The 25329-nt window shown below is 56.2% G+C and overlaps 1 protein-coding gene across 2 annotated transcripts in view; it reads right to left on the reverse strand.

The window, feature by feature from the left end:
- The window catches only part of LOC140197311 (zinc finger and BTB domain-containing protein 38-like), a 362864-nt gene that overhangs the window by 42650 nt on the left and 294885 nt on the right, over positions 1-25329 (reverse strand). For both annotated transcript variants that reach the window (XM_072257254.1, XM_072257255.1), the window contains one exon: positions 23937-24098. In XM_072257254.1, coding sequence (XP_072113355.1) covers positions 23937-24098 — 162 coding nt within the window. The remainder of the gene's footprint in view (positions 1-23936; positions 24099-25329) is intronic.

Here is a 25329-nt window from a genome sequence, read left to right on the forward strand (position 1 = left end):
CTTCACTACCCCTCCAACTCCCTCATACCCCCATCACCTCACCTCCACCAACTCTCCAACCCTCCCTTCACTACCCCTCCAACTCCCTCACACCCCAACACCTCACCTCCACCAACTCTCCAACCCTCCCTTCACTACCCCTCCAACTCCCTCACACCACCATAACCTCAACTCCACCATCACTCTATCCCTCCCTTCACTTCCCCTCACTCCAACTCCCTCACACACCAGCACCACACCTCCACCAACTCTCCACCAATACCTTCACTAACCCTCCCTCCAATTTCCTCACCCCCATCACCTCACCTCCAGCAACACTCCATCCCTCCCTTTGCTACCCCTCCAACTCCCTAACACACCCATCGCCTCACCTCCACCAACACTCCATCCCTCCCTTCAGTACCCATCCAACTCCCACACATCGCCATCACCTCACCTCCACCAACACCCCATCCCTCCCTTCCTTACCTCTCCAACTACCTCACATCCCCATCACCACACCTCCACCAACTCTCCACACCTCCCTGCACAACCCCTCCCTCCTACTCCCTCACATCCCCATCACCTCACATCCACCAACTCTTCACCCCTCCCTTCACTATCCCTCCCTCGCACCCCCATCACCTCTCCTCCAGCAACTCTCCACCCCACCCTTCACTACACCTCCTTCCAACTCCCTCGCACCACCGTCACTTCACCTCCACCAACACTCCATCCCTCCTTTCATTACCCCTCCAACTCCCCCACACCCCATCACCTCAATTCCACCAACTCTCCATCCCTCCCTTCACTACCCCTCCAACTCCCTCAGACCCCCGTCACCTCACCTCCACAAACACTACATCCTTCCCTTCACTACCCCTCACTCCAACTCCCTCACACCCCCATCACCTCACCTTCACCAACTCTCCACATCACCCTTCACTACTCCTCTAACTCCCTCACACCCGCATCAGCTCACCTCCACCAACACTCCATCCATCCCTTCACTAACCCTGTCTCCAACTCCCTCACACCCCCATCAACTCACTTCCACCAACACCCAATCCATCCCTTCACTACCCCTCCTACTCCACTACACCCCCATCACCTCACCTCCACCAACACTCCATCCCTCCCTTCACTACCCCTCCAACTCCCTCACACCCCGATCACCACACATCCACCAAATCACCACCCCACCCTTCATTATCCCTCCAACTCCCTCACAACCCCACCACCACACCTCCAACAACTGTCCATAACACCCTTCACGACCTCTCCCTCCTACTCCCTCACACCCACATCACCTCACCTCCAGCAACACTCCACCCCACCCTCCACTACACTTCCTTCCAACTCCCTCACACCACCGTCACCTCACCTCCACCAAAACTCCATCTCTTCCTTCAATACCCCTCCAACTCCCTCACACCCCCATCACCTCACCTCCACAAACACTCCATCCCTCCCTTCACTACCCCTCACTCCAACTCCCTCACACCCCCATCACATTACCTCCACAAACACTCCATTCCTCCCATCACTACCCCTCACTCCAACTCCCTCACACCCCCATCACCTCACCTCCACCAACTCTCCACACCTCCCTTCACAACCCCTGCCTCCTACCCTTCACTACACCTCCAACTCCCTCACACCCCATCACCTCACCTCCACCAACTCTCCTTCCTCCCTTCACTCCCCCTCCAACTCCCTCACAACCCCATCACCTCACCTCCACCATCTCTCCATCACTCCATTCACTACCAAGTCCTACACACCCCCATCACCTCACTTCCACCAAATCTCCCTTCACTACCCCTCCCTCCAACTTCCTCACACTCCCATCTCCTCACCTCCAGCATCACTCCTTCCCTCCCTTCGCTACACCTCCAACTCCCTCACACCCCCATCGCCTGACATCCACCAAAACTCCATCCCTCCCTTCACTACACCTCCAACTCCCTCACACCCCCATCACCTCACCTCCACCAACTCTCCATCCCTCCCTTCACTGCCCCTCCCTCCAACTCCCTCACACCCCCATCACCTCACCTCCACAAACACTCCATCCCTCCCTTCACTACCCCTCACTCCAACTCCCTCACACCCCCATCACCTCACCTCCACCAACTCTCCACATCACCCTTCACTACTCCTCTAACTCCCTCACACCCGCATCAGCTCACCTCCACCAACACTCCATCCATCCCTTCACTAACCCTGCCTCCAACTCCCTCACACCCCCATCAACTCACTTCCACCAACACCCAATCCATCCCTTCACTACCCCTCCTACTCCACTACACCCCCATCACCTCACCTCCACCAACACTCCATCCCTCCCTTTGCTATGCCTCCAACTCCATAACACACCCATCGCCTCACCTCCACCAACACTCCATCCCTCCCTTCACTACACCTCCTTCCAACTCCCTCGCACCACCGTCACTTCACCTCCACCAACAGTCCATCCCTCCCTTCCCTACCTCTCCAACTCCCTCACAATCCCATCACCACACCTCCACCAACTCTCCACACCCCCATGCACAACCCCTCCCTCCTACTCCCTCACACCCCATCACCTCACCTCCACCAACTCTCCACCCCACCCTTCACTACACCTCCTTCCAACTCCCTCGCACCACCGTCACTTCACCTCCACCAACACTCCATCCCTCCTTTCATTACACCTCCAATTCCCCCACACCCCATCACATCACCTCCACCAACACTCCATCCCTCTCTTCACTACTCCTCCATCTGCCTCATACCCCCATCACCCCAACTCCACCATCACTCTATCCCTCCCTTCACTTCCCCTCACTCCAACTCCCTCACAGCCCCAGCACCACACCTCCACCAACTCTCCACCACACCCTTCACTAACCCTCCCTCCAACTCCCTCACACCCCCATCACCTCACCTCCAGCAACACTTCATCCCTCCCTTTGCTACCCCTCCAACTCCCTAACACAACTATCGCCTCACCTCCACCACCACTCCATCCCACCCTTCACTACCCCTCCAACTCTCCCACATCCCCATCACCTCAGCTCCACCAACAACCCATCCTTCCCCTCACTACCCCTCCAACTCCCTCACAACCCCATTGCCTCACCTCCACCAATACTCCATCCCTCCCTTCACATCCCCTCACTCCAACTCCCTCACACCCCCAGCACCTCACCTCCAGCAACACTTCATCCCTGGCTTTGCTACCCCTCCAACTCCCTCACACCCCTATAACCTCACATCCACCAACTCTCCACCCCTCCCTTCACTACCCCTCCAACTCCCTCACACCCCATCACCACACCTCCACCAACTCTCCACACCTCCCTTCACAACCTGTCCCTACAACTCCCTCACACCCCCATCACAACACCTCCACTAACTCTCCACCCCTCCCTTCACTACCAATCACTCCAACCCCCTCACACCCCTATCACCTCACATCCACCAACTCTCCACCCCTCTCTCACTACCCGTCCCTCCTACTCCCTCACACCCAAATCACCTCACCTCCAGCAACACTCCATCCCTCTCTTCATTACCCCTCCATCTCCCCCACACACCCATCACCTCACCTCCACCAACTCTCCATCCCTCCCTTCACTACCTCTCCCTCAAACTCCCTCAGACCCCATCACCTCACCTCCACCAACACTCCATCCCTCCCTTCACTACCCCTCCAACTCCCTGACACCCCCATCACCTCACCTCCACCAACACTCCATACCTCCCTTCACTTCCCCTCACTCCAACTCCCTCACACCGCCAGCACAAAACCTCCACCAACTCTCCACCCCTCCCTTCACTGACCCTCCGTCCAACCCCCTCACACCCCCATCAACTTACCTCCACAAACACTCCATCCATCCCTTCACTACCCCTCCAACTCCCTCACACCCCCATCACCACACCTCCAGCAACTCTGCATCCCTCCCTTCACTACCCCTCCTTCCAACACCCTCACACCCCCATCGCTACACCTCCACCGAATCTCCACCCCACCCTTCACAACGCCTCCAACTCCCTCACAACCCCATCATCACAGCTCCACCAACTCACCATCCCTCCCTTCACTACCCCTCGCACCAACTCCCTCACGCACTATCACGACACCTCCACCAACTCTCCATCCCTCGCTTCACTACCCCTCCAACTCACTCAAGCCCCCATCACCTCAACTCCACCAACAACCCAACCCTCCCCTCACTACCCCTCCAACTCCCTCACAACCCCATTGCCTCACCTCCACCAATACTCCATCCCTCCCTTCACATCCCCTCAGTCCAACTCCTTCACACCCCCAGCACCACACCTCCACCAACGCTCCACCACTCCCTTCACTACCCCTCACTCCAACTCCCACACACCCCTATCACCTCACATCCACCAACTCTCCACCCCTCTCTCACTACCCGTCCCTCCTACTCCCTCACACCCAAATCACCTCACCTCCAGCAACACTCCATCCCTCTCTTCATTACCCCTCCATCTCCCCCACACCCCCAACACCTCACCTCCACCATCTCTCCATCCCTCCCTTAACTACCTCTCCCTCAAACTCCCTCAGACCGCATCACCACACCTCCACCAACTCTCCATCCCTCCTTTCACTAACCCTCCAACTCCACACACCCCCATCACCCTACCTCCACCAACACTCCATCCCTCCCTTCACTACCCCTCCAACTCCCTGACACCCCCATCACCTCACCTCCACCAACACTCCATACCTCCCTTCACTTCCCCTCACTCCAACTCCCTCACACCGCCAGCACAAAACCTCCACCAACTCTCCACCCCTCCCTTCACTGACCCTCCGTCCAACCCCCTCACACCCCCATCAACTTACCTCCACAAACACTCCATCCATCCCTTCACTACCCCTCCAACTCCCTCACACCCCCATCACCACACCTCCAGCAACTCTGCATCCCTCCCTTCACTACCCCTCCTTCCAACACCCTCACACCCCCATCGCTACACCTCCACCGAATCTCCACCCCACCCTTCACAACGCCTCCAACTCCCTCACAACCGCATCATCACAGCTCCACCAACTCACCATCCCTCCCTTCACTACCCCTCGCACCAACTCCCTCACGCACTATCACGACACCTCCACCAACTCTCCATCCCTCGCTTCACTACCCCTCCAACTCACTCAAGCCCCCATCACCTCAACTCCACCAACAACCCAACCCTCCCCTCACTACCCCTCCAACTCCCTCACAACCCCATTGCCTCACCTCCACCAATACTCCATCCCTCCCTTCACATCCCCTCAGTCCAACTCCTTCACACCCCCAGCACCACACCTCCACCAACGCTCCACCACTCCCTTCACTACCCCTCACTCCAACTCCCACACACCCCTATCACCTCACATCCACCAACTCTCCACCCCTCTCTCACTACCCGTCCCTCCTACTCCCTCACACCCAAATCACCTCACCTCCAGCAACACTCCATCCCTCTCTTCATTACCCCTCCATCTCCCCCACACCCCCATCACCTCACCTCCACCATCTCTCCATCCCTCCCTTAACTACCTCTCCCTCAAACTCCCTCAGACCGCATCACCACACCTCCACCAACTCTCCATCCCTCCTTTCACTAACCCTCCAACTCCACACACCCCCATCACCCTACCTCCACCAACACTCCATCCCTCCCTTCACTACCCCTCCAACTCCCTGACACCCCCATCACCTCACCTCCACCAACACTCCATACCTCCCTTCACTTCCCCTCACTCCAACTCCCTCACACCGCCAGCACAAAACCTCCACCAACTCTCCACCCCTCCCTTCACTGACCCTCCGTCCATCTCCCTCACACCCCCATCGCTACACCTCCACCGAATCTCCACCCCACGCTTCACTACCCCTCCAACTCCACACACCCCCATCACCTCACCTCCACCAACACTCCACCCCTCCCTTCACTCACCCTCCGTCCAACTCCCTCACACCCCCATCAACTTACCTCCACAAACACTCCATCCATCCCCTCACTACCCCTCCAACTCACTCACACCCACATCACCTCACCTTCAGCAACTCTCCACCCCTCCTTTCACTACCCCTCCATCTCCCTCACACCCCCATCACCTCATCTCGACAAACACTCCATCCCTGCATTCACTACCCCTCAACCCAACTCCCTCACACCCCTATCACCATACATCCACCAACTCTCCACCCCTCTCTTCACTACCCCTCCTTCCTACTCCCTCACACCCCCATTACCTCATCTCCAGCAACTCTCCACCCCACCCTCCACAGCCCCTCCTTCCAACTCCTTCACACAACCGTAACCTCACCTCCACCAACACTCCATACCTCCCTTCACTTCTCCTCACTCCAACTCCCTCACACCCCCAGCACCACACCTCCACCAACTCTCCACCACTCCCTTCACGAACCCTCACTCCAACTCCCTCACACCCCCATCACCTCACCTCCAGCAACACTTCATCCCTCCCTTCACTACCCCTCCTTCCAACACCCTCACACACCCATCGCTACACCACCATCAAATCTCCACCCCACCCTTCACTACACCTCCAACTCCCTCACAGCCCCATCACCACACCTCCAGCAACTCTGCATCCCTCCCTTCACTACCCCTCCTCCCAACACCCTCACACCCCCACCGCTACACCACCATCGAATCTCCACCCCACCCTTCACTACCCCTCCAACTCCCTCACAACCCCATCACCACAACTCCACCAACTCACCATCCCTCCCTTCAGTACCCCTCGCACCAACTCCCTCACACCTTATCATGACACCTCCACCAACTCTCCATCCCTCGCTTCACTACCCCACACCCCCATTACCTCACCTCCAGCAACACTCCACCCCACCCTTCACTATACCTCGAACTCCCACACAACCCCATCACCTCACCTCCAACTCTCCACCCCTCTCTTCACTACCCCTCCCTCCTACTCCCTCACACCCCCATTACCTCATCTCCAGCAACTCTCCACCCCACCCTCCACTGCCCCTCCTTCCAACTCCTTCACACAACCGTAACCTCACCTCCACCAACACTCCATACCTCCCTTCACTTCCCCTCACTCCAACTCCCTCACACCCCCAGCACCACACCTCCACCAACTCTCCACCCCTCCCTTCACTGACCGTCCAACTCCCTCACACCCTCATCAACTTACCTCCACAAACACTCCATCCATCCCTTCACTACCCCTCCAACTCCCTCACACCCCCATCACCACACCTCCAGCAACTCTGCATCCCTCCCTTCACTACCCCTCCTTCCAACACCCTCACACCCCCATCGCGACACCACCATCGAATCTCCACCCCACCCTTCACTACCCCTCCAAATCCCTCAGAACCCCATCACCACACATTCACCAATTCACCATCCCTCCCTTCACTACACCTCCAACTCCTTCAAACCCCCATCACCACAACTCCACCAACTCTCCATCCCTCCCCTCACACCCCCATCACCTCACCTCCACCAACTGTCCATCTTGCCCTTCAGTACACTTCCCTCCAAATTCCTCACACCCCATCAGCACACCTCCACCAAATCTCCACCCCACCCTTCACTACCCCTCCAACTCCCTCACAACCCCATCACCTCACCTTCCACCAACTCTCTATCCCTCACTTCACTACCCCTCGCTCCAACTGCCTCACACCCTCATCACCTCACCTCCACCAGCTCACCACCCCGCTCTTCACTACCCGTCCCTCCAACTCCCTCACACCCCATCACCTCACCTCGACCAACTCTCCACCCCTCCCTTCACTACCACTCCCTCCAACTCCCTCACACCCCATCACCTCACCTGCAACAATTCTCCATCCCTCCCTTCACAACACCTCCAACTCCCTCACACCCCCATCATCTCAACTCCACCAACTCTCCATCCCTCCCTTCATTGCCCCTCCCTCCAACTCCCTCAAACCACCATCAACATACCTCCAGCAACACTCCGCCCCTCCCTTCACTACCCCTACATCTCCCTCACACTCCCATCACCTCATCTCGACAAACACTCCATCCCTGCATTCACAACCCCTCACCCCAACTCCCTCACACCCATATCACCACACCTCCACCAACTCTCCACACCTCCCTTCACAACCCCTCCCTCCTACTACCTCACACCCCCATTACCTCACCTCCAGCAACACTCCACCCCACCCTTCACTACACCTCCAACTCCCACACAACCCCATCACCTCACCTCCAGCAACTCTCCACCCCACCCTCCACTGCCCCTCCTTCCAACTCCTTCACACAACCGACACCTCACCTCCACCAACACTCCATCCGTCCCTTTGCTACCTCCCCAACTCCCTCACACCCCCATCACCACACCTCCACCAACTCTGCATCCCTCCCTTCACTAACCCTCCTTCCAGCACCCTCACACCCTCATCACTCAACTGCCACCAAATCTCCACCCCACCCTTCACTACCCCTCCAACTCCCTCACAACCCCATCACCACACCTCCACCAACTCTCCATCCCTTCCTTAACTACCCCTCGCACCAACTCCCTCACGCCCTATCACAACAACTCCACCAACTCTCCAACCCTCCGGTCACTACCCCTCCAACTCCCTCACACCCCCATCACCTCACCTCCACCAACCCTGATCTTTCCCTTCACTACACCTCCCTGCAAATCCCTCACACCCCATTAGCACACCTCAACCAAATCTCCACCCCACCCTTCACTACCCCTCCAACTCCCTCACAACCCCATCACCTCACCTTCCACCAACTCTCCATCCCTCGCTTCACTACCCCTCTCTCCAACTCCTTCACACCCCCATCACCTCACCTCCACCAACTCTCCATCCAGCTCTTCACTACCCCTCCCTCCACTCCCTCACACCCCATCACCTCACCTCCACCAACTCGCCATCCCTCCCTTCATTAGCCCTCCCTCCAATTCCCTCACACCCCATCACCTCACCTCCAACAATTCTCCATCCCTCCCTTCACAACCCCACCAACTCCCTCACACCTCCACCAACTCTCCATCCCTCCCTTCACAATCCCTCCCTCCTGCTCCTCACACCCCCATCACCTCACCTCTAGCAACACCCCACTCCACCCTTCACTACACCTCCAACTCCCATACACCCCATCACCAGACCTCCACCAACTCTCCATCCCTCCCTTCATAATCCCTCACTCCAACTCCCTCACACCCCCATCACCTCACATCCTCCAACTCTCCACCCCTCTCTTCACTACCACTCCCTTCCTACTCCCTCACACCTCCATCACCTCACCTCCAGCGACTCTCCACCCCACCCTTCACTACCTCTCCATCCAACTCCCACACACCACCGTCACCTCATCTCCAGCAAAACTCCACCGCACCCTTCACTACACCTCCAACTCCCACACACCCCATCACCACACCTCCACCAACTCTCATCCCTCCCTTCACTACCCCTCACTCCAACTCCTTCACACCCCTATCACCTCACATCCACCAACTCTCCACCCCTCTCATCACTACCCGTCCCTCCTACTCCCTCACACCCCGATCACCTCACCTCCAGCAACACTCCATCCCTCTCTTCATTACCCCTCCAACTCTCACACACCCCCATCACCTCACCTCCACCAACTCTCCATCCCTCCCTTCACTACCTCTCCCTCCAACTCCCTCAGACCCCATCACCACACCTCCACCAACTCTCCATCCCTCCTTTCACTACCCCTCCAACTCCCTCACACCCCCATCACCTCACCTCCACAAACACTCCATGGCTCCCTTCACTACCCCACACTCCAACTCCCTCACACCCACATCACCACACCTCCACCAACTCTCCACACCTCCCTTCACATCACCTCCCTCCAACTCCCTCACACCCCGATCACCACACCTCCACCAACTCTCTACTCCTCCCGTCACAACCCCTCCCACCTACTCCCTCACACCACCATCACCTCACCTCCACCAACTCTACACCCCACCCTTCACTACCCCTCCAACTCCCTCACACCCCCATCACCACACCTCCAGCAACTCTGCATCCCTCCCTTCACTACCCCTCCTTTCAACATCCTCACACACCCATCGCTACACCTCCACCGAATCTCCAATCCACCCTTCACTACCCCTCCAACTCCCTCACAACCCCATCACCACACCTCCACCAACTCACCATCCCTCCCTTCACTACCCCTTGCACCAACTCCCTCACACCCTATAACGACACATCCACCAACTCTCCATCCCTCCCCTCACGTCCCCTCCAACTCCCTCAAACCCCCATCACCACAACTCCACCAAGTCGTCACCCCTCCCTTCACAGTCCCATCACCACACCTCCACCAACTCTCCAACACTCCGGTCACTACACTTCCAACTCCCTTACACCCCCATCAGCTCATCTCCACCAACCGTCCAACTTTCCCTTCAGTAAACTTCCCTCTAAATCCCTCACACCCCATCAGCACACCTCCACCAAATCTCCACCCCACCCTTCACTACCCCTCCAACTCCCTCACACCCCATAACCTCACCTCCACCAACTCTCCATCCCTGCCTTCACTACCCCTCACTCCCTCCCTCACACCCCCATCACCACACCTCCACCAACTCTCCACACCTCCCTTCACAACCCCTCCCTCCAACTCCCTCAAACCCCAATCACCACACCTCCACCAACTCTCTACTCCTCCCTTCACAACCCCTCCCACCTACTCCCGCACACCACCATCACCTCACCTCCACAAACACTCCATCTGTCCCTTCACTACCCCTCCAACTCCCTCACACCCCATCACCTCACTTCCACCAACTCTCCATCTCTGCCTTCACTACCCCTCCCTCCAACTCCCTCACACCCCATCACCTCACCTCCAACAGTTCTCCATCCCTCCCTTCACAACACCTCCAACTCCCTCACACCCCCATCATCTCAACTCCACCAAAACTCCATCCCTCCCTTCACTGACCCTCATTCCAACTCCCTCAAACACCCATCACCACACCTCCAGCAACACTCCACCCCTCCCTTCACTACCCCTCCAACTCGCTCACACCCCATCACCTCACCTCCAGCAACTCTCCACCCCTCCTTTCACTACCTCTCTATCTCCCTCATACCCCCATCACCTCATCTCAACAAACACTCAATCCCTGCATTCACTACCTCTCCCTCCAACTCCCTCACACCCCTATCACCACACCTCCACCAACTCTGCACACCTCCCTTCACAACCCCTCCCTCCAACTCCCTCACACCCCGATCACCACACCTCCACCAACTCTCTACTCCTCCCTTCACAACCCCTCCCACCTACTCCCTCACACCACCATCACCTGACCTCCACCAACACTACACCCCACACTTCACTACCCCTCCAACTCCCTGACACCCCCATCGCCTCACCTCCACAAACACTCCATCTGTCCCTTCACTAGCCCTCCAACTCCCTCACACCCCCATCACCACACCTCCAGCAACTCTGCATCCCTCCAGTCACTAACCCTCCTTCCAACACCCTCACACCCCCATCGCTACACCTCCACCGAATCTCCAATCCACCCCTCACTACCCCACCAACTACCTCACAACCCCATCACCACACCTCCACCAACTTACCATCCCTCCCTTCACTACCCTTCGCACCAACTCCCTCACACCATATCACGACACATCCACCAACTCTCCATCCCTCCCCTCACGTCCTCTCCAACTCCCTCAAACCCCCATCACCACAACTCCACCAACTCTCCACCCCTCCCTTCACAGTCCCATCTCCACACCACCACCAACTATCCATCCCTCCCCTCACACCCTCATCACATCACCTCCACCAACTCTCCAACACTCCGGTCACTACACCTCCAACTCCCTTACACCCCCATCAGCTCACCTCCACCAACCGTCCATCTTTCCCTTCAGTACACTTCCCTCCAAATCCCTCACACCCCATCAGCACACCTCCACCAAATCTCCACCCCACCCTTCACTACCCCTCCAACTCCCTCACACCCCATCACCTCACCTCCACCAACTCTCCATCCCTGCCTTTACTACCCCTCCCTCCAAATCCCTCACACCCCATCAACTCACCTCCACCAACACTCCATCCGTCCCTTCGCTACCCCTCCAACTCCCTCACACCCCCATCACCACACGTCCACCAACTCTGCACCCTTCCCTTCACTACCACTCCTTCCAGCACCCTCACACCTCCATCGCTACAGTTCCACCAAATCGTCACCCCACCCTTCACTACCCCTCCAACTCCCTCACAACCCCATCACCACACCTCCACCAACTCTCCATCCCTCCCTTAACTACCCTTGCACCAACTCCCTCACGCCCTATCACGACACCTCCACCAGCTCTCCACCCCTCCCTTCACAGTCCCATCACCACACCTCCACCAACTCTCCATCCCTCCCCTAACACCCTCATCACATCACCTCCACCAACTCTCCAACCCCCCGGTCACTACCCCTCCAACTCCCTCACACGCCCATCACCTCACCTCAACCAACTCTTCATCTTTCCCTTCACTACACCTCCCTCCAAATCCCTCACACCCCATCAGCACACCTCCACCAAATCTCCACCCCACCCTTCACTACTCCTCCAACACCCTCACAACCCCATCACCTCAACTCCACCAACACTCCATCCCTCCCTTCACTTCCCCTCACTCCAACTCCCTCACACCGCAGCACCACACCTCCACCAAATCTCCACCACACCCTTCACTAACCCTCCCTCCAATTCCCTCACCCCCCCATCACCTCACCTTCAGCAACACTCCATCCCTCCCTTCTCTACCTCTCCAACTCCCTCACAACCCCATCACCACACCTCCACCAACTCTCCACACCTCCCTGCACAACCCCTCCCTCCTACTCCCTCACATCCCCATCACCTCACATCCACCAACTCTCCACCCCTCTCTTCACTATCCCTCCCTCCTACTCCCTCGCACCCTCATCACCTCACCTCCAGCAACTCTCCACACCACACTTCACTACACCTCCTTCCAACTCCCTCGCACCACCATCACTTCACCTCCACCAACACTCCATCCCTCCTTTCATTACCCCTCCAATTCCCCCACACCCCATCACCACACCTCCACCAACTCTCCATCCCTCCCTTCACTACCCCTCCAACTCCCTCAGACCCCCGTCACCTCACCTCCACAAACACTACATCCTTCCCTTCACTACCCCTCACTCCAACTCCCTCACATCTCCATGACCTCACCTCCACCAACTCTCCACACCTCCCTTCACTACCCCTGCCCCCTACTCCCTCACACCCCCATCACCTCACCTCCAGCAACACTCCATCCCTCTCTTCACTACCCCTTCATCTCCCCCATATCCCCATCACCTCACTTCCACCAACACTCCATCCCTCCCTTCACTACCCCTCCAAATCCCTCACACCCCGATCACCACACATCCACCAAATCTCCACCCCACCCTTCACTATCCCTCCAACTCCCTCACAACCCCATCACCACACCTCCACCAACTCTCCACCCCACCCTCCACTACCCTTCCTTCCAACTCCCTCACACCACCGTCACCTCACCTCCACCAACACTACATCCTTCCCTTCATTACACCTCCAACTCCCACACACCCCCATCACCTCACCTCCACCAACTCTGCATCCCTCCCTTCACTACCTCTCCCTCCTACTCCCTCACACCCACATCACCTCACCTCCAGCAACTCTCCACCCCACCCTCCACTACCCTTCCTTCCAACTCCCTCACGCCACCGTCACCTCACCTCCACCAACACTCCATCCCTCCCTTCATTACCTCTCCAACTCCCACACACCATCCATCAACTCACCTCCAGAAACTCTCCACCCCACCCTTCACTACACCTCCTTCCAACTCTCTCGCACCACCGCCACTTCACCTCCACCAACACTCCATCCCTCCTTTCATTACCCCTCCAACTCCCCCACACCCCCATCACTTCACCTCCACCAACTCTCCATCGCTCCCTTCACCACACCTCCAACTCCCACACACCCACATCACCTCACCTCCACCAAATCTCCACTCCTCACTTCACTATCCCTCCCTCCAACTCCCTCACACCCCTATCACCTCACCTCCAGCAACACTCCATCCCTCCCTTTGCTACCCCTCCAACTCCCTAACACATGCATCACCTCACCTCCACCACCACTCCATCCCTCCCTTCACTACCCCTCCAACTCTCCCACATCCCCATCACCTCACCTCCACCAACAACCCATCCCTCCCGTCACTACACTTCCAACTCCCTCACAACCCCATTGCCTCACCTCCACCAACACTCCATCCCTCCCTTCACTACATCTCACTCCAACTCCCTCACACCCCCATCACCACACCTACACAAACCCTCCACCCCTCCCTTCACTACCCCTCCAACTCCCTCACACCCCCATCACCTCACCTCCACCAACACTCCATCCCTCCCTTCACTACCCCTCACTCCAACTCCCTCACACCCCCAGCACCACACCTCCACCAACTCTCCACCACTCCCTTCACTAACCCTCAGTCCAACTCTCTCTCACCCCCATCACCTCACCTCCAGCAACACTTCATCCCTGGCTTTGCTACCCCTCCAACTCCCTCATACCCCCATCACCTCGCCTCCACCAGACCACCATCCCTCCCTTCACTACCCCTCCAACTCCCCCACACCCCATCACATCACCTCAAGCAACACTCCATCCCTCACTTCACTACCCCTCCAACTCTCGTACAACCAATCACCACACCTCCACCAACACTCCATTCCACCCTTCACTATCCCTCCCTCCAACTCCCTAACACCCCATCACCTCACCTCCACCAAGTCTCCACTTGTCCTTTCACTAACCCTCCCTCCAACTCCCTCACACCCCTATCACCTCACCTCCAGCAACACTCCATCCCTCCCTTCGCTACCCCTCCAACTCCATCACACCCCCATCACCTCACCTCCAGCAACACTCCATCCCTCCCTTTGCTACCCCTCCAACTCCCTAACACATGCATCACCTCACCTCCACCACCACTCCATCCCTCCCTTCACTACCCCTCCAACTCTCCCACATCCCCATCACCTCACCTCCACCAACAACCCATCCCTCCCGTCACTACACTTCCAACTCCCTCACAACCCCATTGCCTCACCTCCACCAACACTCCATCCCTCCCTTCACTACATCTCACTCCAACTCCCTCACACCCCCATCACCACACCTACACAAACCCTCCACCCCTCCCTTCACTACCCCTCCCTCCAACTCCCTCACACCACCGTCACCTCACCTCCACCAACACTCCATCCCTCCCTTCACTACCCCTTCCTCCAACTCCCTCAGACCGCATCACCAAACCTCCACCAGCTCACCATCCCTACCTTCACTACCCCTCCAACTCCGTGACACGCCCATCACCTCACCTCCACCAAATCTCCATCCCTCCCTTCACTACCCCTCCCTCCAACTCCCTCAGACCCTCATCACCACACCTCCACCAACTCTCCACACCTCCCTTCACAACCCCTCCCTCCAACTCCCCAACTCCCCCATCACCTCACCTCCACCAACTCTCCTCCCCTCCCTTCACTACCCCTCCCTCCAACTCCCTCACACCACCGTCACTTCACCTCCACCAACACTCCATCCCTCCCTTCACTACCCTTCCCTCCAACTCCCTCAGACCCCATCACCAGACCTCCACCAGCTCTCCATCCCTCCCTTCACTACCCCTCCAACTCCGTGACACACCCATCACCTCACCTCCACCCACTCTCCAACCCTCCCTTCACTACTCCTCCAACTCCCTCACACCCCCATCACCTCACCGCCACCAACACTCCATCCCTCCCTTCACTACCCCTCCAACTGTCGCACAACCAATCACCACACCTCCAACACTCCATTCCACCCTTCACTACCCCTCCCTCCAACTCCCTCACACCCCATCACCTCACCTCCACCAAATCTCCACTCGTCCTTTCACTACCCCTCCCTCCAACTCCATCACACCCCATCACCTCACCTCCAGCAACACTCCATCCCACCCTTCACTACCCCTCCAACTCCCTCACACCCCCAATGCCTCACCTCCACCAACTCTCCATCCCTCCCTTCACTACTCCTTCCTCCAACTCCCTCACACACCATCACAGCACCTCCAACAATTCTCCATCCCACCCTTCAAATCACCTCCAACTCCCTCAAACCCCCATCATCTCAAGTCCACCAACACTCCATCCCTCCCTTCACTGCCCCTCCCTCCAACTCCCACAAACCCCCATCACCTCACCTCCAGCAACTCTCCACCCCTCCTTTCACTACCCCTCTATCTCCCTCACACCCCCATCACCTCATCTCGACAAACACTCCGTCCCTGCATTCACTACCTCTCACTCCAACTCCCTCACACCCCTATCACCACACCTCCACCAACTCTCCACACCTCCCTTCACAACACCTCCCTCCTACTACCTCACCCCCCCATTACCTCACCTCCAGCAACAGTCCACCCCACCCTTCACTAAACCTCCCTCCTACTCCCTCACACCACCGTCACCTCACCTCCAGCAACTCTCCACGCCACCCTCCACTGCCCCTCCTTCCAACTCCTTCACACAACCGTCACCTCACCTCCACCAAAACTCCATCCGTCCCTTCGCTACCCCTCCAACTCCCTCACACCCCCATCACTACACCTCCACCAGCTCTGCACCCCTCCCTTCACTAACCCTCCCTCCAACTCCCTCACACCCGCATCACCTCACCTCCACCAACACTCCACCCTCCTTTCACTACCCCTCCAACTCCCCCACACCCCCATCACCTCACCTCCACCAACACTCCACCCTCCTTTCACTACCCCTCCAACTCCCTCACTCCCCATCACACCGCCACCAACACTCCATCCCTCCTTTCGCTACCCCTCCAACTCCCTCAGACCCCCATCACCTCACCTCCACCAACCCTCCATCTTTCCCTTCACTACCCCACCCTCTAAATCCCTCACACCCCCAGCACCACACCTCCACCAATTCTCCACCACTCCCTTCACTAACCCTCACTCCAACTCCCTCACCCCCCCATCACCTCACCTCCAGCAACACTCCATCCCTCCATTTGCTACACCTCCAACTCCCTAACACCCCCATCGCCTGACCTCCACCAACACTCCATTCCTGCCTTCACTACCCATCCAACTCCCCCACATCGCCATTACCTCACCTCCACCAACACTCCAATCCTCCCTTCACAACCCCTCACTCCAACTCCCTCACACCCCCATCACCACACCTCCACAAACTCTCCACCCCTCCATTACCTACCCCTCCAACTCCCTCAGAGCCCCACCACCGCACCTCCATCAACACTCCATCCCTTCCTTCACTTCCCCTCACTCCAACTCCCTCAAACCCCCATTACCACACCTCCACCAACTCTCCACCCCTCCCTTCACTAACCCTCACTCTAACTCCCTCACACCCGCATCACCTTAACCTCCAGCAACATTCCATCAGTCACTTCACTGCCCCTCCAACTCCCCCACAACCCCATCACCTCACCTCCACCAACACTCCATCCCTCCCTTCGCTACACCTCCAACTCCCTCACTCCCCATCACACCGCCACCAACACTCCATCCCTCCCTTCGCTACCGTTCCAACTCCCTCACACCCCCATCACCACAACTCCACCAACTCTGCATCCCTCCCTTCACTAACCCTCTTTCCAACACCCGCACACCCCTATCACCACAACTCCACCAAATCTCCATCCCTCCGTTCACTACCCCTCACACCAACTCCCTCACGCCCTATCACAACACCTCCACCAATTCTCCATCCCTCCCTTCACTGCCCCTCCAACTACCTCAAACCGCCATCACCACAACTCTACCAACTCTCCAACCCTCCCTTTTCAGTCCCATCACACCTCTACCAACTCTCCATCCCTCCCCTCACACCCTCATCACATTACCTCCACCAACTCTCCAACATTCCGTTCACTACCCCTCCAACTCCCTCACACCACCATCACCTCACGTCCACCAACACTCCATCCCTCCACTACCCCTCCAACTCCCTCAGACCTCCATCACCTCACCTCCACCAACCCTCCATCTTTCCCTTCACTACACCACCCTCTAAATCCCTCACACCCCCAGCACCACACCTCCACCAATTCTCCACCACTCCCTTCACTAACCCCCACTCCAACTCCCTCAACCCCCATCACCTCACCTCCACCAACACTCCATCCCTCCCTTCACTACCCATCCAACTCCCTCAAAACCCCATCACCACACCTCCACCAACACTACACCCCTCCCATCACTATCCCTCCCTCCTACTCCCTCGCACCCCCATCACCTCACCTCCAGCAACTCTCCACACCACCCTTCACTACACCTCCTTCCAACTCCCTCGCACCACTGTCACTTCACCTCCACCAACACTCCATCCCTCGTTTCATTACCCCTTCAACTCCCCCACACCCCATCACCACAACTCCACCAACTCTCCATCCCTCCCTTCACTACCACTCCCTCCAACTCCCTCAGACCCCATCACCTCACCTCCACAATCTCTCCATCACTCCCTTCACTACTCCTCCAATTCCCACACACCCGCATCACCTCACCTCCACCAAATCTCCACTCCTCCCTTCACTATCCCTCCCTCCAACTCCCTCACACCCCTATCACCTCACCGGGAGCAACACTCCATCCTTCCCTTCGCTACCCCTCCAACTGCCTCATACCCCCATCACCTCAACTCCACCATCACTCTATCCCTCCCTTCACTTCCCCTCACTCCAACTCTCTCACACCCCCAGCACCACACCTCCACCAACTCTCCACCACTCCCTTCACTAACCCTCCCTCCAACTCCCTCACACCCCCATCACCTCACCTCCAGCAACACTTCATCCCTCCCTTTGCTACCCCTCCAACTCCCTAACACCCCCATCACCATACCTACACAAACCCTCCACCCCTCCTTTCACTACCCCTCCCTCCAACTCCCTCAGACCGCATCACCAGACCTCCACCAGCTCTCCATCCCTCCCTTCACTACCCCTCCAACTCCATGACACGCCCATCACCTCACCTCCACCAACTCTCCAACCCTCCCTTCACTACCCCTCCAACTCCCTCACACCCCCATCATCTCACCTCCACCAACACTCCACCCCTCCCTTCACTACCCCTAACTCCAACTCCCTCACACCCCCAGCACCACACCTCCACCAACTCTCCACCACTCCCTTCACTAACCCTCAGTCCAACTCCCTCACACATCTATCACCTCACCTCCAGCAACACTTCATCCCTGGCTTTCCTACCCCTCCAACTCCCTCATACCCCCATCACCTCACCTCCACCAGCACACCATCCCTCCCTTCACTACCCCTCCAACTCCCCCACACCCCATCACCTCACCTCAAGCAACACTCCATCCCTCCCTTCACTACCCCTCCAACTCTCGCACAACCAATCACCACACCTCCACCAACACTCCATTCCACCCTTCACTAACCCTCCCTCCAACTCCCTCACACCCCCATCACCTCACCTCCAGCAACACTCCATCCCACCCTTCACTACCCCTCCAACTCCCTCACACCCCCAACGCCTCACCTCCACCAACTCCCATCCCTCGCTTCACTACCCCTTCCACCACTCCCTCACACCCCATCACAGCACCTCCAACAATTCTCCATCCGTCCCTTCACAACACCTCCAACTCCCTCACACCCCCATCATCTCAAGTCCACCAACATTCCATCCCTCCCTTTACTTCCCTGCCTCCAACTCCCTCAAATCCCCATCACCACACCTACAGCAACACTCCTCCTCTCCCTTCACTACCCCTCCATCTCCCTCACACCTCTATCACTTCACCTCCAGCAACTCTCCACACCTCCCTTCACAACCCCTCCCTCCTACTCCCTCACACCCCCATCACAACACCTCTAGCAACACTCCACCGCACCCTTCACTACACCTTCAACTCCCCCACACCCCATCACCTCACCTCCACCAACTCTCCATCCCTCCCTTCACTACCTCTCCCTCCAACTCCCTCAGACCCCTTCTCCACACCTCCACCAACTCTCCATCCCTCCTTTCACTGACCCTCCGTCCAACTCCCTCACACCACCATCAACTTACATCCACAAACACTCCATCCATCCCTTCACTACCCCTCCAACTCCCTCACACCCCCATCACCACACCTCCAGCAACTCTGCATCCCTCTCTTCACTACCCCTCCTCCCAACACCCTCACACCCCCATCGCTACACCTCCACCGAATCTCCACCCCACCCTTCACTACCCCTCCAACTCCCCCACGTCCCCATCACCACACATTCACCAACTCACCATCCCTCCCTTCACTACCCCTCCTTCCAGCACCCTCACATCACCATCACCTCACCTCCACCGAATCTCCACCCCACCCTTCACTACACCGCCAACTCCCACACAACCCCATCACCTCACCTCCACCAACCGTCCATCTTTCCCTTCAGTACACTTCCCTCCAACTCCCTCACACCCCCATCACCTCACCTCCACCAACTCTCCATCCTTCCCTTCACTACCTCTCCCTCCAACTCCCTCAGACCCCTTCTCCACACCTCCACCAACTCTCCATCCTTCCTTTCACTGACCCTCCGTCCAACTCCCTCACACCACCATCAACTTACATCCACAAACACTCCATCCATCCCTTCACTACCCCTCCAACTCCCTCACACCCCCATCACCACACCTCCAGCAACTCTGCATCCCTCTCTTCACTACCCCTCCTCCCAACACCCTCACACCCCCATCGCTACACCTCCACCGAATCTCCACCCCACCCTTCACTACCCCTCCAACTCCCCCACGTCCCCATCACCACACATTCACCAACTCACCATCCCTCCCTTCACTACCCCTCCTTCCAGCACCCTCACATCACCATCACCTCACCTCCACCGAATCTCCACCCCACCCTTCACTACACCGCCAACTCCCACACAACCCCATCACCTCACCTCCACCAACCGTCCATCTTTCCCTTCAGTACACTTCCCTCCAACTCCCTCACACCCCCATCACCTCACGTCCACCAACTCTCCATCCCTCCCTTCACAACCCCTCCCTCCTACTACCTCACACTCCCATTACCTCACCTCCAGCAACACTCCACCCCACCCTTCACTACACCTCCAACTCCCACACACCCCCATCACCTCACATCCACCAACTCTCCACACCTCTCTTCACTACCCCTCCCTCCTACTCCCTCACACCCCCATTACCTCATCTCCAGCAACTCTCCACCCCACCCTCCACTGCCCCTCCTTCCAACTCCTTCACACAACCGTCACCTCACCTCCACCAACACTCCATACCTCCCTTCACTTCCCCTCACTCCAACTCACTCACACCCCCAGCACCACACCTCCACCAACTCTCCACCCCTCGCTTCACTGACCCTCCGTCCAACTCCCTCACACCCCCATCAACTTACATCTACAAACACTCCATCCATCCCTTCACTACCCCTCCAACTCCCTCACAGCCCCATCACCACACCTCCAGCAACTCTCCATCACTCCACTACCCCTCCATCTCCCTCACACCCCCATCACCACACCTCCAGCAACTCTGCATCCCTCCCTTCACTACCCCTCCTTCCAACACCCTCACACACCCATCGCTACACCTCTACCGAATCTCCACCCCACCCTTCACTACACCTCCAACTCCATCACAACCCCATCACCACACCGCCACCAACTCACCATCCCTCCCTTCACTACCCATCGCACCAACTCCTTCACACCCTATCATGACACCTCCACCAACTCTCCATCCCTCCCTTCACGACCCCTGCAACTCCCTCAAACCCCCATCACCACAACTCCACCAATTCTCCACCCCTCCCTTCACAGTCTCATCACCACACCTCCACCAACTCTCCATCCCTCCCCTCACATCCTCATCACATCACCTCCACCAACTCTCCAACACTCCGGTCACTACACCTCCAACTCCCTCACACCCCCATCACCTCACCTCCACCAACACTCCATCCCTCCCTTCACTACACCTCCACCAACACTCCATCCCTCCTCTCGCTACCCTCCAACATCCTCACACCCCCGTCACCTCACCTTCCACCTCATCCTCTATCACCAACCCCATCGCCTCCGTCATCCCCATCCCTCCCCCATATCACCCCCCTCCCTCTGGTTGGGAAATTTGAGTCAGGCAACTGGGAAACCATTTGGCCCTGAAACATTGAATGTGGGTGTCTCTACAAATTTCATGATGTATTTTAGTTAGGTAAAGGGTTAACATCTGATTCTCTTCTTCCAGATGGCTCTCCACATTTTGTGAGACAGGTGAGCTCTTCAGCCTCCCCTCTCTCACTTTAAACCGACCCCTTCTGGTTTCAAATTCCCTTCCCCTGGGGGAAAGACCTTATCGACAGCTCTCATAATTTTATAAACTTCTCGGACATCACCTCACAGCTGACTCTGTGTGTCTGTGGAGGACTGTGTCCAATTCTGGCCACAGCCTCAGCAGTTGGGGCAGAGGGGAAGTGGCTGGAGATTGGATGGGGTGGTTTAGGAAGGGAAAAGAGGATTGGCAATAACTGGATTCAGTGCACTGGGAATTCCAGGAAGAGCCATTGATCTGGTAAAGTGGAGGAAGCCTTGATACATTCACAGAGAAGGCACGACTACGGTGATACTTCATTAGGAATTTGAGAGGACTTGCTATGCCTCCAAAGGCTCTAGCAAATGTATTGGGGAGAGCATCCTGACTGGTCGGGTATGGAGGCCGCTCTGCAATGGGTGAAACAAGTCTGCAGACTTAGCCAGCTCCATCACCCTCCCCACCATGAAGGACATCTTCTAAAGGTGATGCCTCAAGAAGGTGTCCTTAATAATGAAGGATCATCCATCATTACTACCATCAGGGGAAGTACAGGAGCTTGGGAACCCACAGTCAAGGTTTTAGGAACAATTTCTTCCTCTCTGCCATCAGATTCTGAATGGTCCTTCAATACTATCTCACAATTCCTCTTTGAAATATTAATTTATTTTATTATAATAACTTGAGGACTCTTTTATGTCTTGCACTATACTGCAGCCTCAGATACAACAAATCTCATGATGTATTTTAGTCAGATAAAGGGTTAACATATGAAGAGCATTTAACAACTCTGGGTCTGTACTCATTGGAGTTTAGAAGAATGAAGGGTGATTTCATTGAAATCTATCAAATATTGAAAAGCCTTGATAGAGTGGATGTAGAGGGAATGCTTCCTGTAGTGGGGGTACCTGGGACCTAAGGGCACCACCCGATAATACAAGGGCAACCTTTTAGAACAGAGATGGGAGGGATTTCTTTAGCCAGAGGGTGTGAATTTGTGGAATCGATTGCCACAGATGGATGTGGAGGCCAAGTCCTTGGGATATTGAAAGTATCATTGACAGGTTCTTGATTAGTCAGGGAATCAAAGGTTATGGGGGGAAGGTAGGAGAATGGTAATGAAACAGCAGTGTGGAGCAGACTGATGGGCTGAATGGTCTTATGGTATGTCAGAGATAACAAACCAGATTCTGATTCTGACACATTGGAGAAGTGGGTGAGTGCTTTGGGGACAATCTCACACATGGGTATCCACCAGTGGGAGGCCGCTAGGTTGGCACCTGAGGCATGGGGAGTGTGATGGCCATTGACATAAATGAAGCATTTCACTCTACATTATGATGTACATGCGACAAATAAAACTAAACTTTAAATCTTCATCTTTCAGCCCCTGCTTCTATGGTCAACTGAATGATCCCACTTGTCAGGCTCCTAGATCCCACGGTCAATTCCAGGAAACTCACTGGGAGGATGAATTCGGACTCGTTGATGAGGGATTTCCCCAGGGAGATGTGCACAGTGGACAGGTTCTCAAGAAAGCCAGTGTTGGGAAGGATGTTGATGACCAGGCTGGGCTTCCCGTCCACCAGGAGCCTGATGCTTTTTTTCTCACTCTGCACCATTATCTGTAGGGGACAGGGATCAAGGAGAGAGAGACAAACACACAGCACACATGAATATAAGTATAGATGGGGCATCTTTCCAACACTGGCCAACGGCATCCTGTGCTTCAAGAGGGGTCAAATTTCTACGGACATGTGGTGGGAAACATTTTGACTGGTTGCATCAATGGAAGATCCAATGTATAGATGCAGAGGGTTATAGACTCGTCCAGCTCCATCATGGACAACCATCCTCTTAATCAAGAACGTCTTCAAAAAACAGTGTCTTGAGAAGGTGGCATCCATCATGAAGGACCCTCACCATCAGGGAGGAGCTACAGGAGCCTCAGGGTCCATACATTTCATTTGGTGTTTGGGAAGATTTGGTATGTCACCAAAGACTATTGCAAATTTCTACAGATAGACTGTACAGAGCAGTCTGGCTGGCTGCATTACCTTCCACTCTGGAAGTACTGGAGGATTAGAGGGAGGTTGTCCCCTTGTTCAAAAAAGGTAGTAGGAATAGTCCGGGTAATTATAGACCAGTGAACCTTACATCTGTGGTGGGAAAGCTGTTGGAAAAGATTCTTAGAGATAGGATCTATGGGCATTTAGAGAATCATGGTCTGATCAGGGACAGTCAGCATGGCTTTGTGAAGGGCAGATCGTGTCTAACAAGCCTGAAAGAGTTCTTTGAGGAGGTGACCAGGCATATAGATGAGGGTAGTGCAGTGGATGTGATCTATATTGACTTTAGTAAGGCATTTGACAAGGTTCCACCCGGTAGGCTTATTTAGAAAGTTAGAAGGCATGGGATCCAGGGAAGTTTGGCCAGGTGGATTCAGAATTGGCTTGCCTGCAGAAGGCAGAGGGTGGTGGTGGAGGGAGTACATTCAGATTGGAGGGTTGTGACTAGTGGTGTCCCACAAGGATCTGTTCTGGGAGCTCTACTTTTCATGATTTTTATTAACGACCTGGATGTGGGGGTAGAAAGGTGGGTTGGCAAGTTTGCAGACGACACAAAGGTTGGTGGTGTTGTAGGTAGTGTAGAGGATTGTCAAAGATTGCAGAGAGACATTGATAGGATGCAGAAGTGGGCTGAGAAGTGGCAGATGGAGTTCAACCCGGAGAAGTGTGAGGTGGTACACTTTGGAAGGACAAACTCCAAGGCAGAGTACAAAGTAAATGGCAGGTACTTGGTAGTGTGGAGGAGCAGAGGGGTCTGGGGGTACATGTCCACAGATCCCTGAAAGTT

Source organism: Mobula birostris, chromosome 5, assembly GCF_030028105.1.
Source record: "Mobula birostris isolate sMobBir1 chromosome 5, sMobBir1.hap1, whole genome shotgun sequence".
Classification (NCBI taxonomy): Eukaryota; Metazoa; Chordata; class Chondrichthyes; order Myliobatiformes; family Myliobatidae; genus Mobula; species Mobula birostris.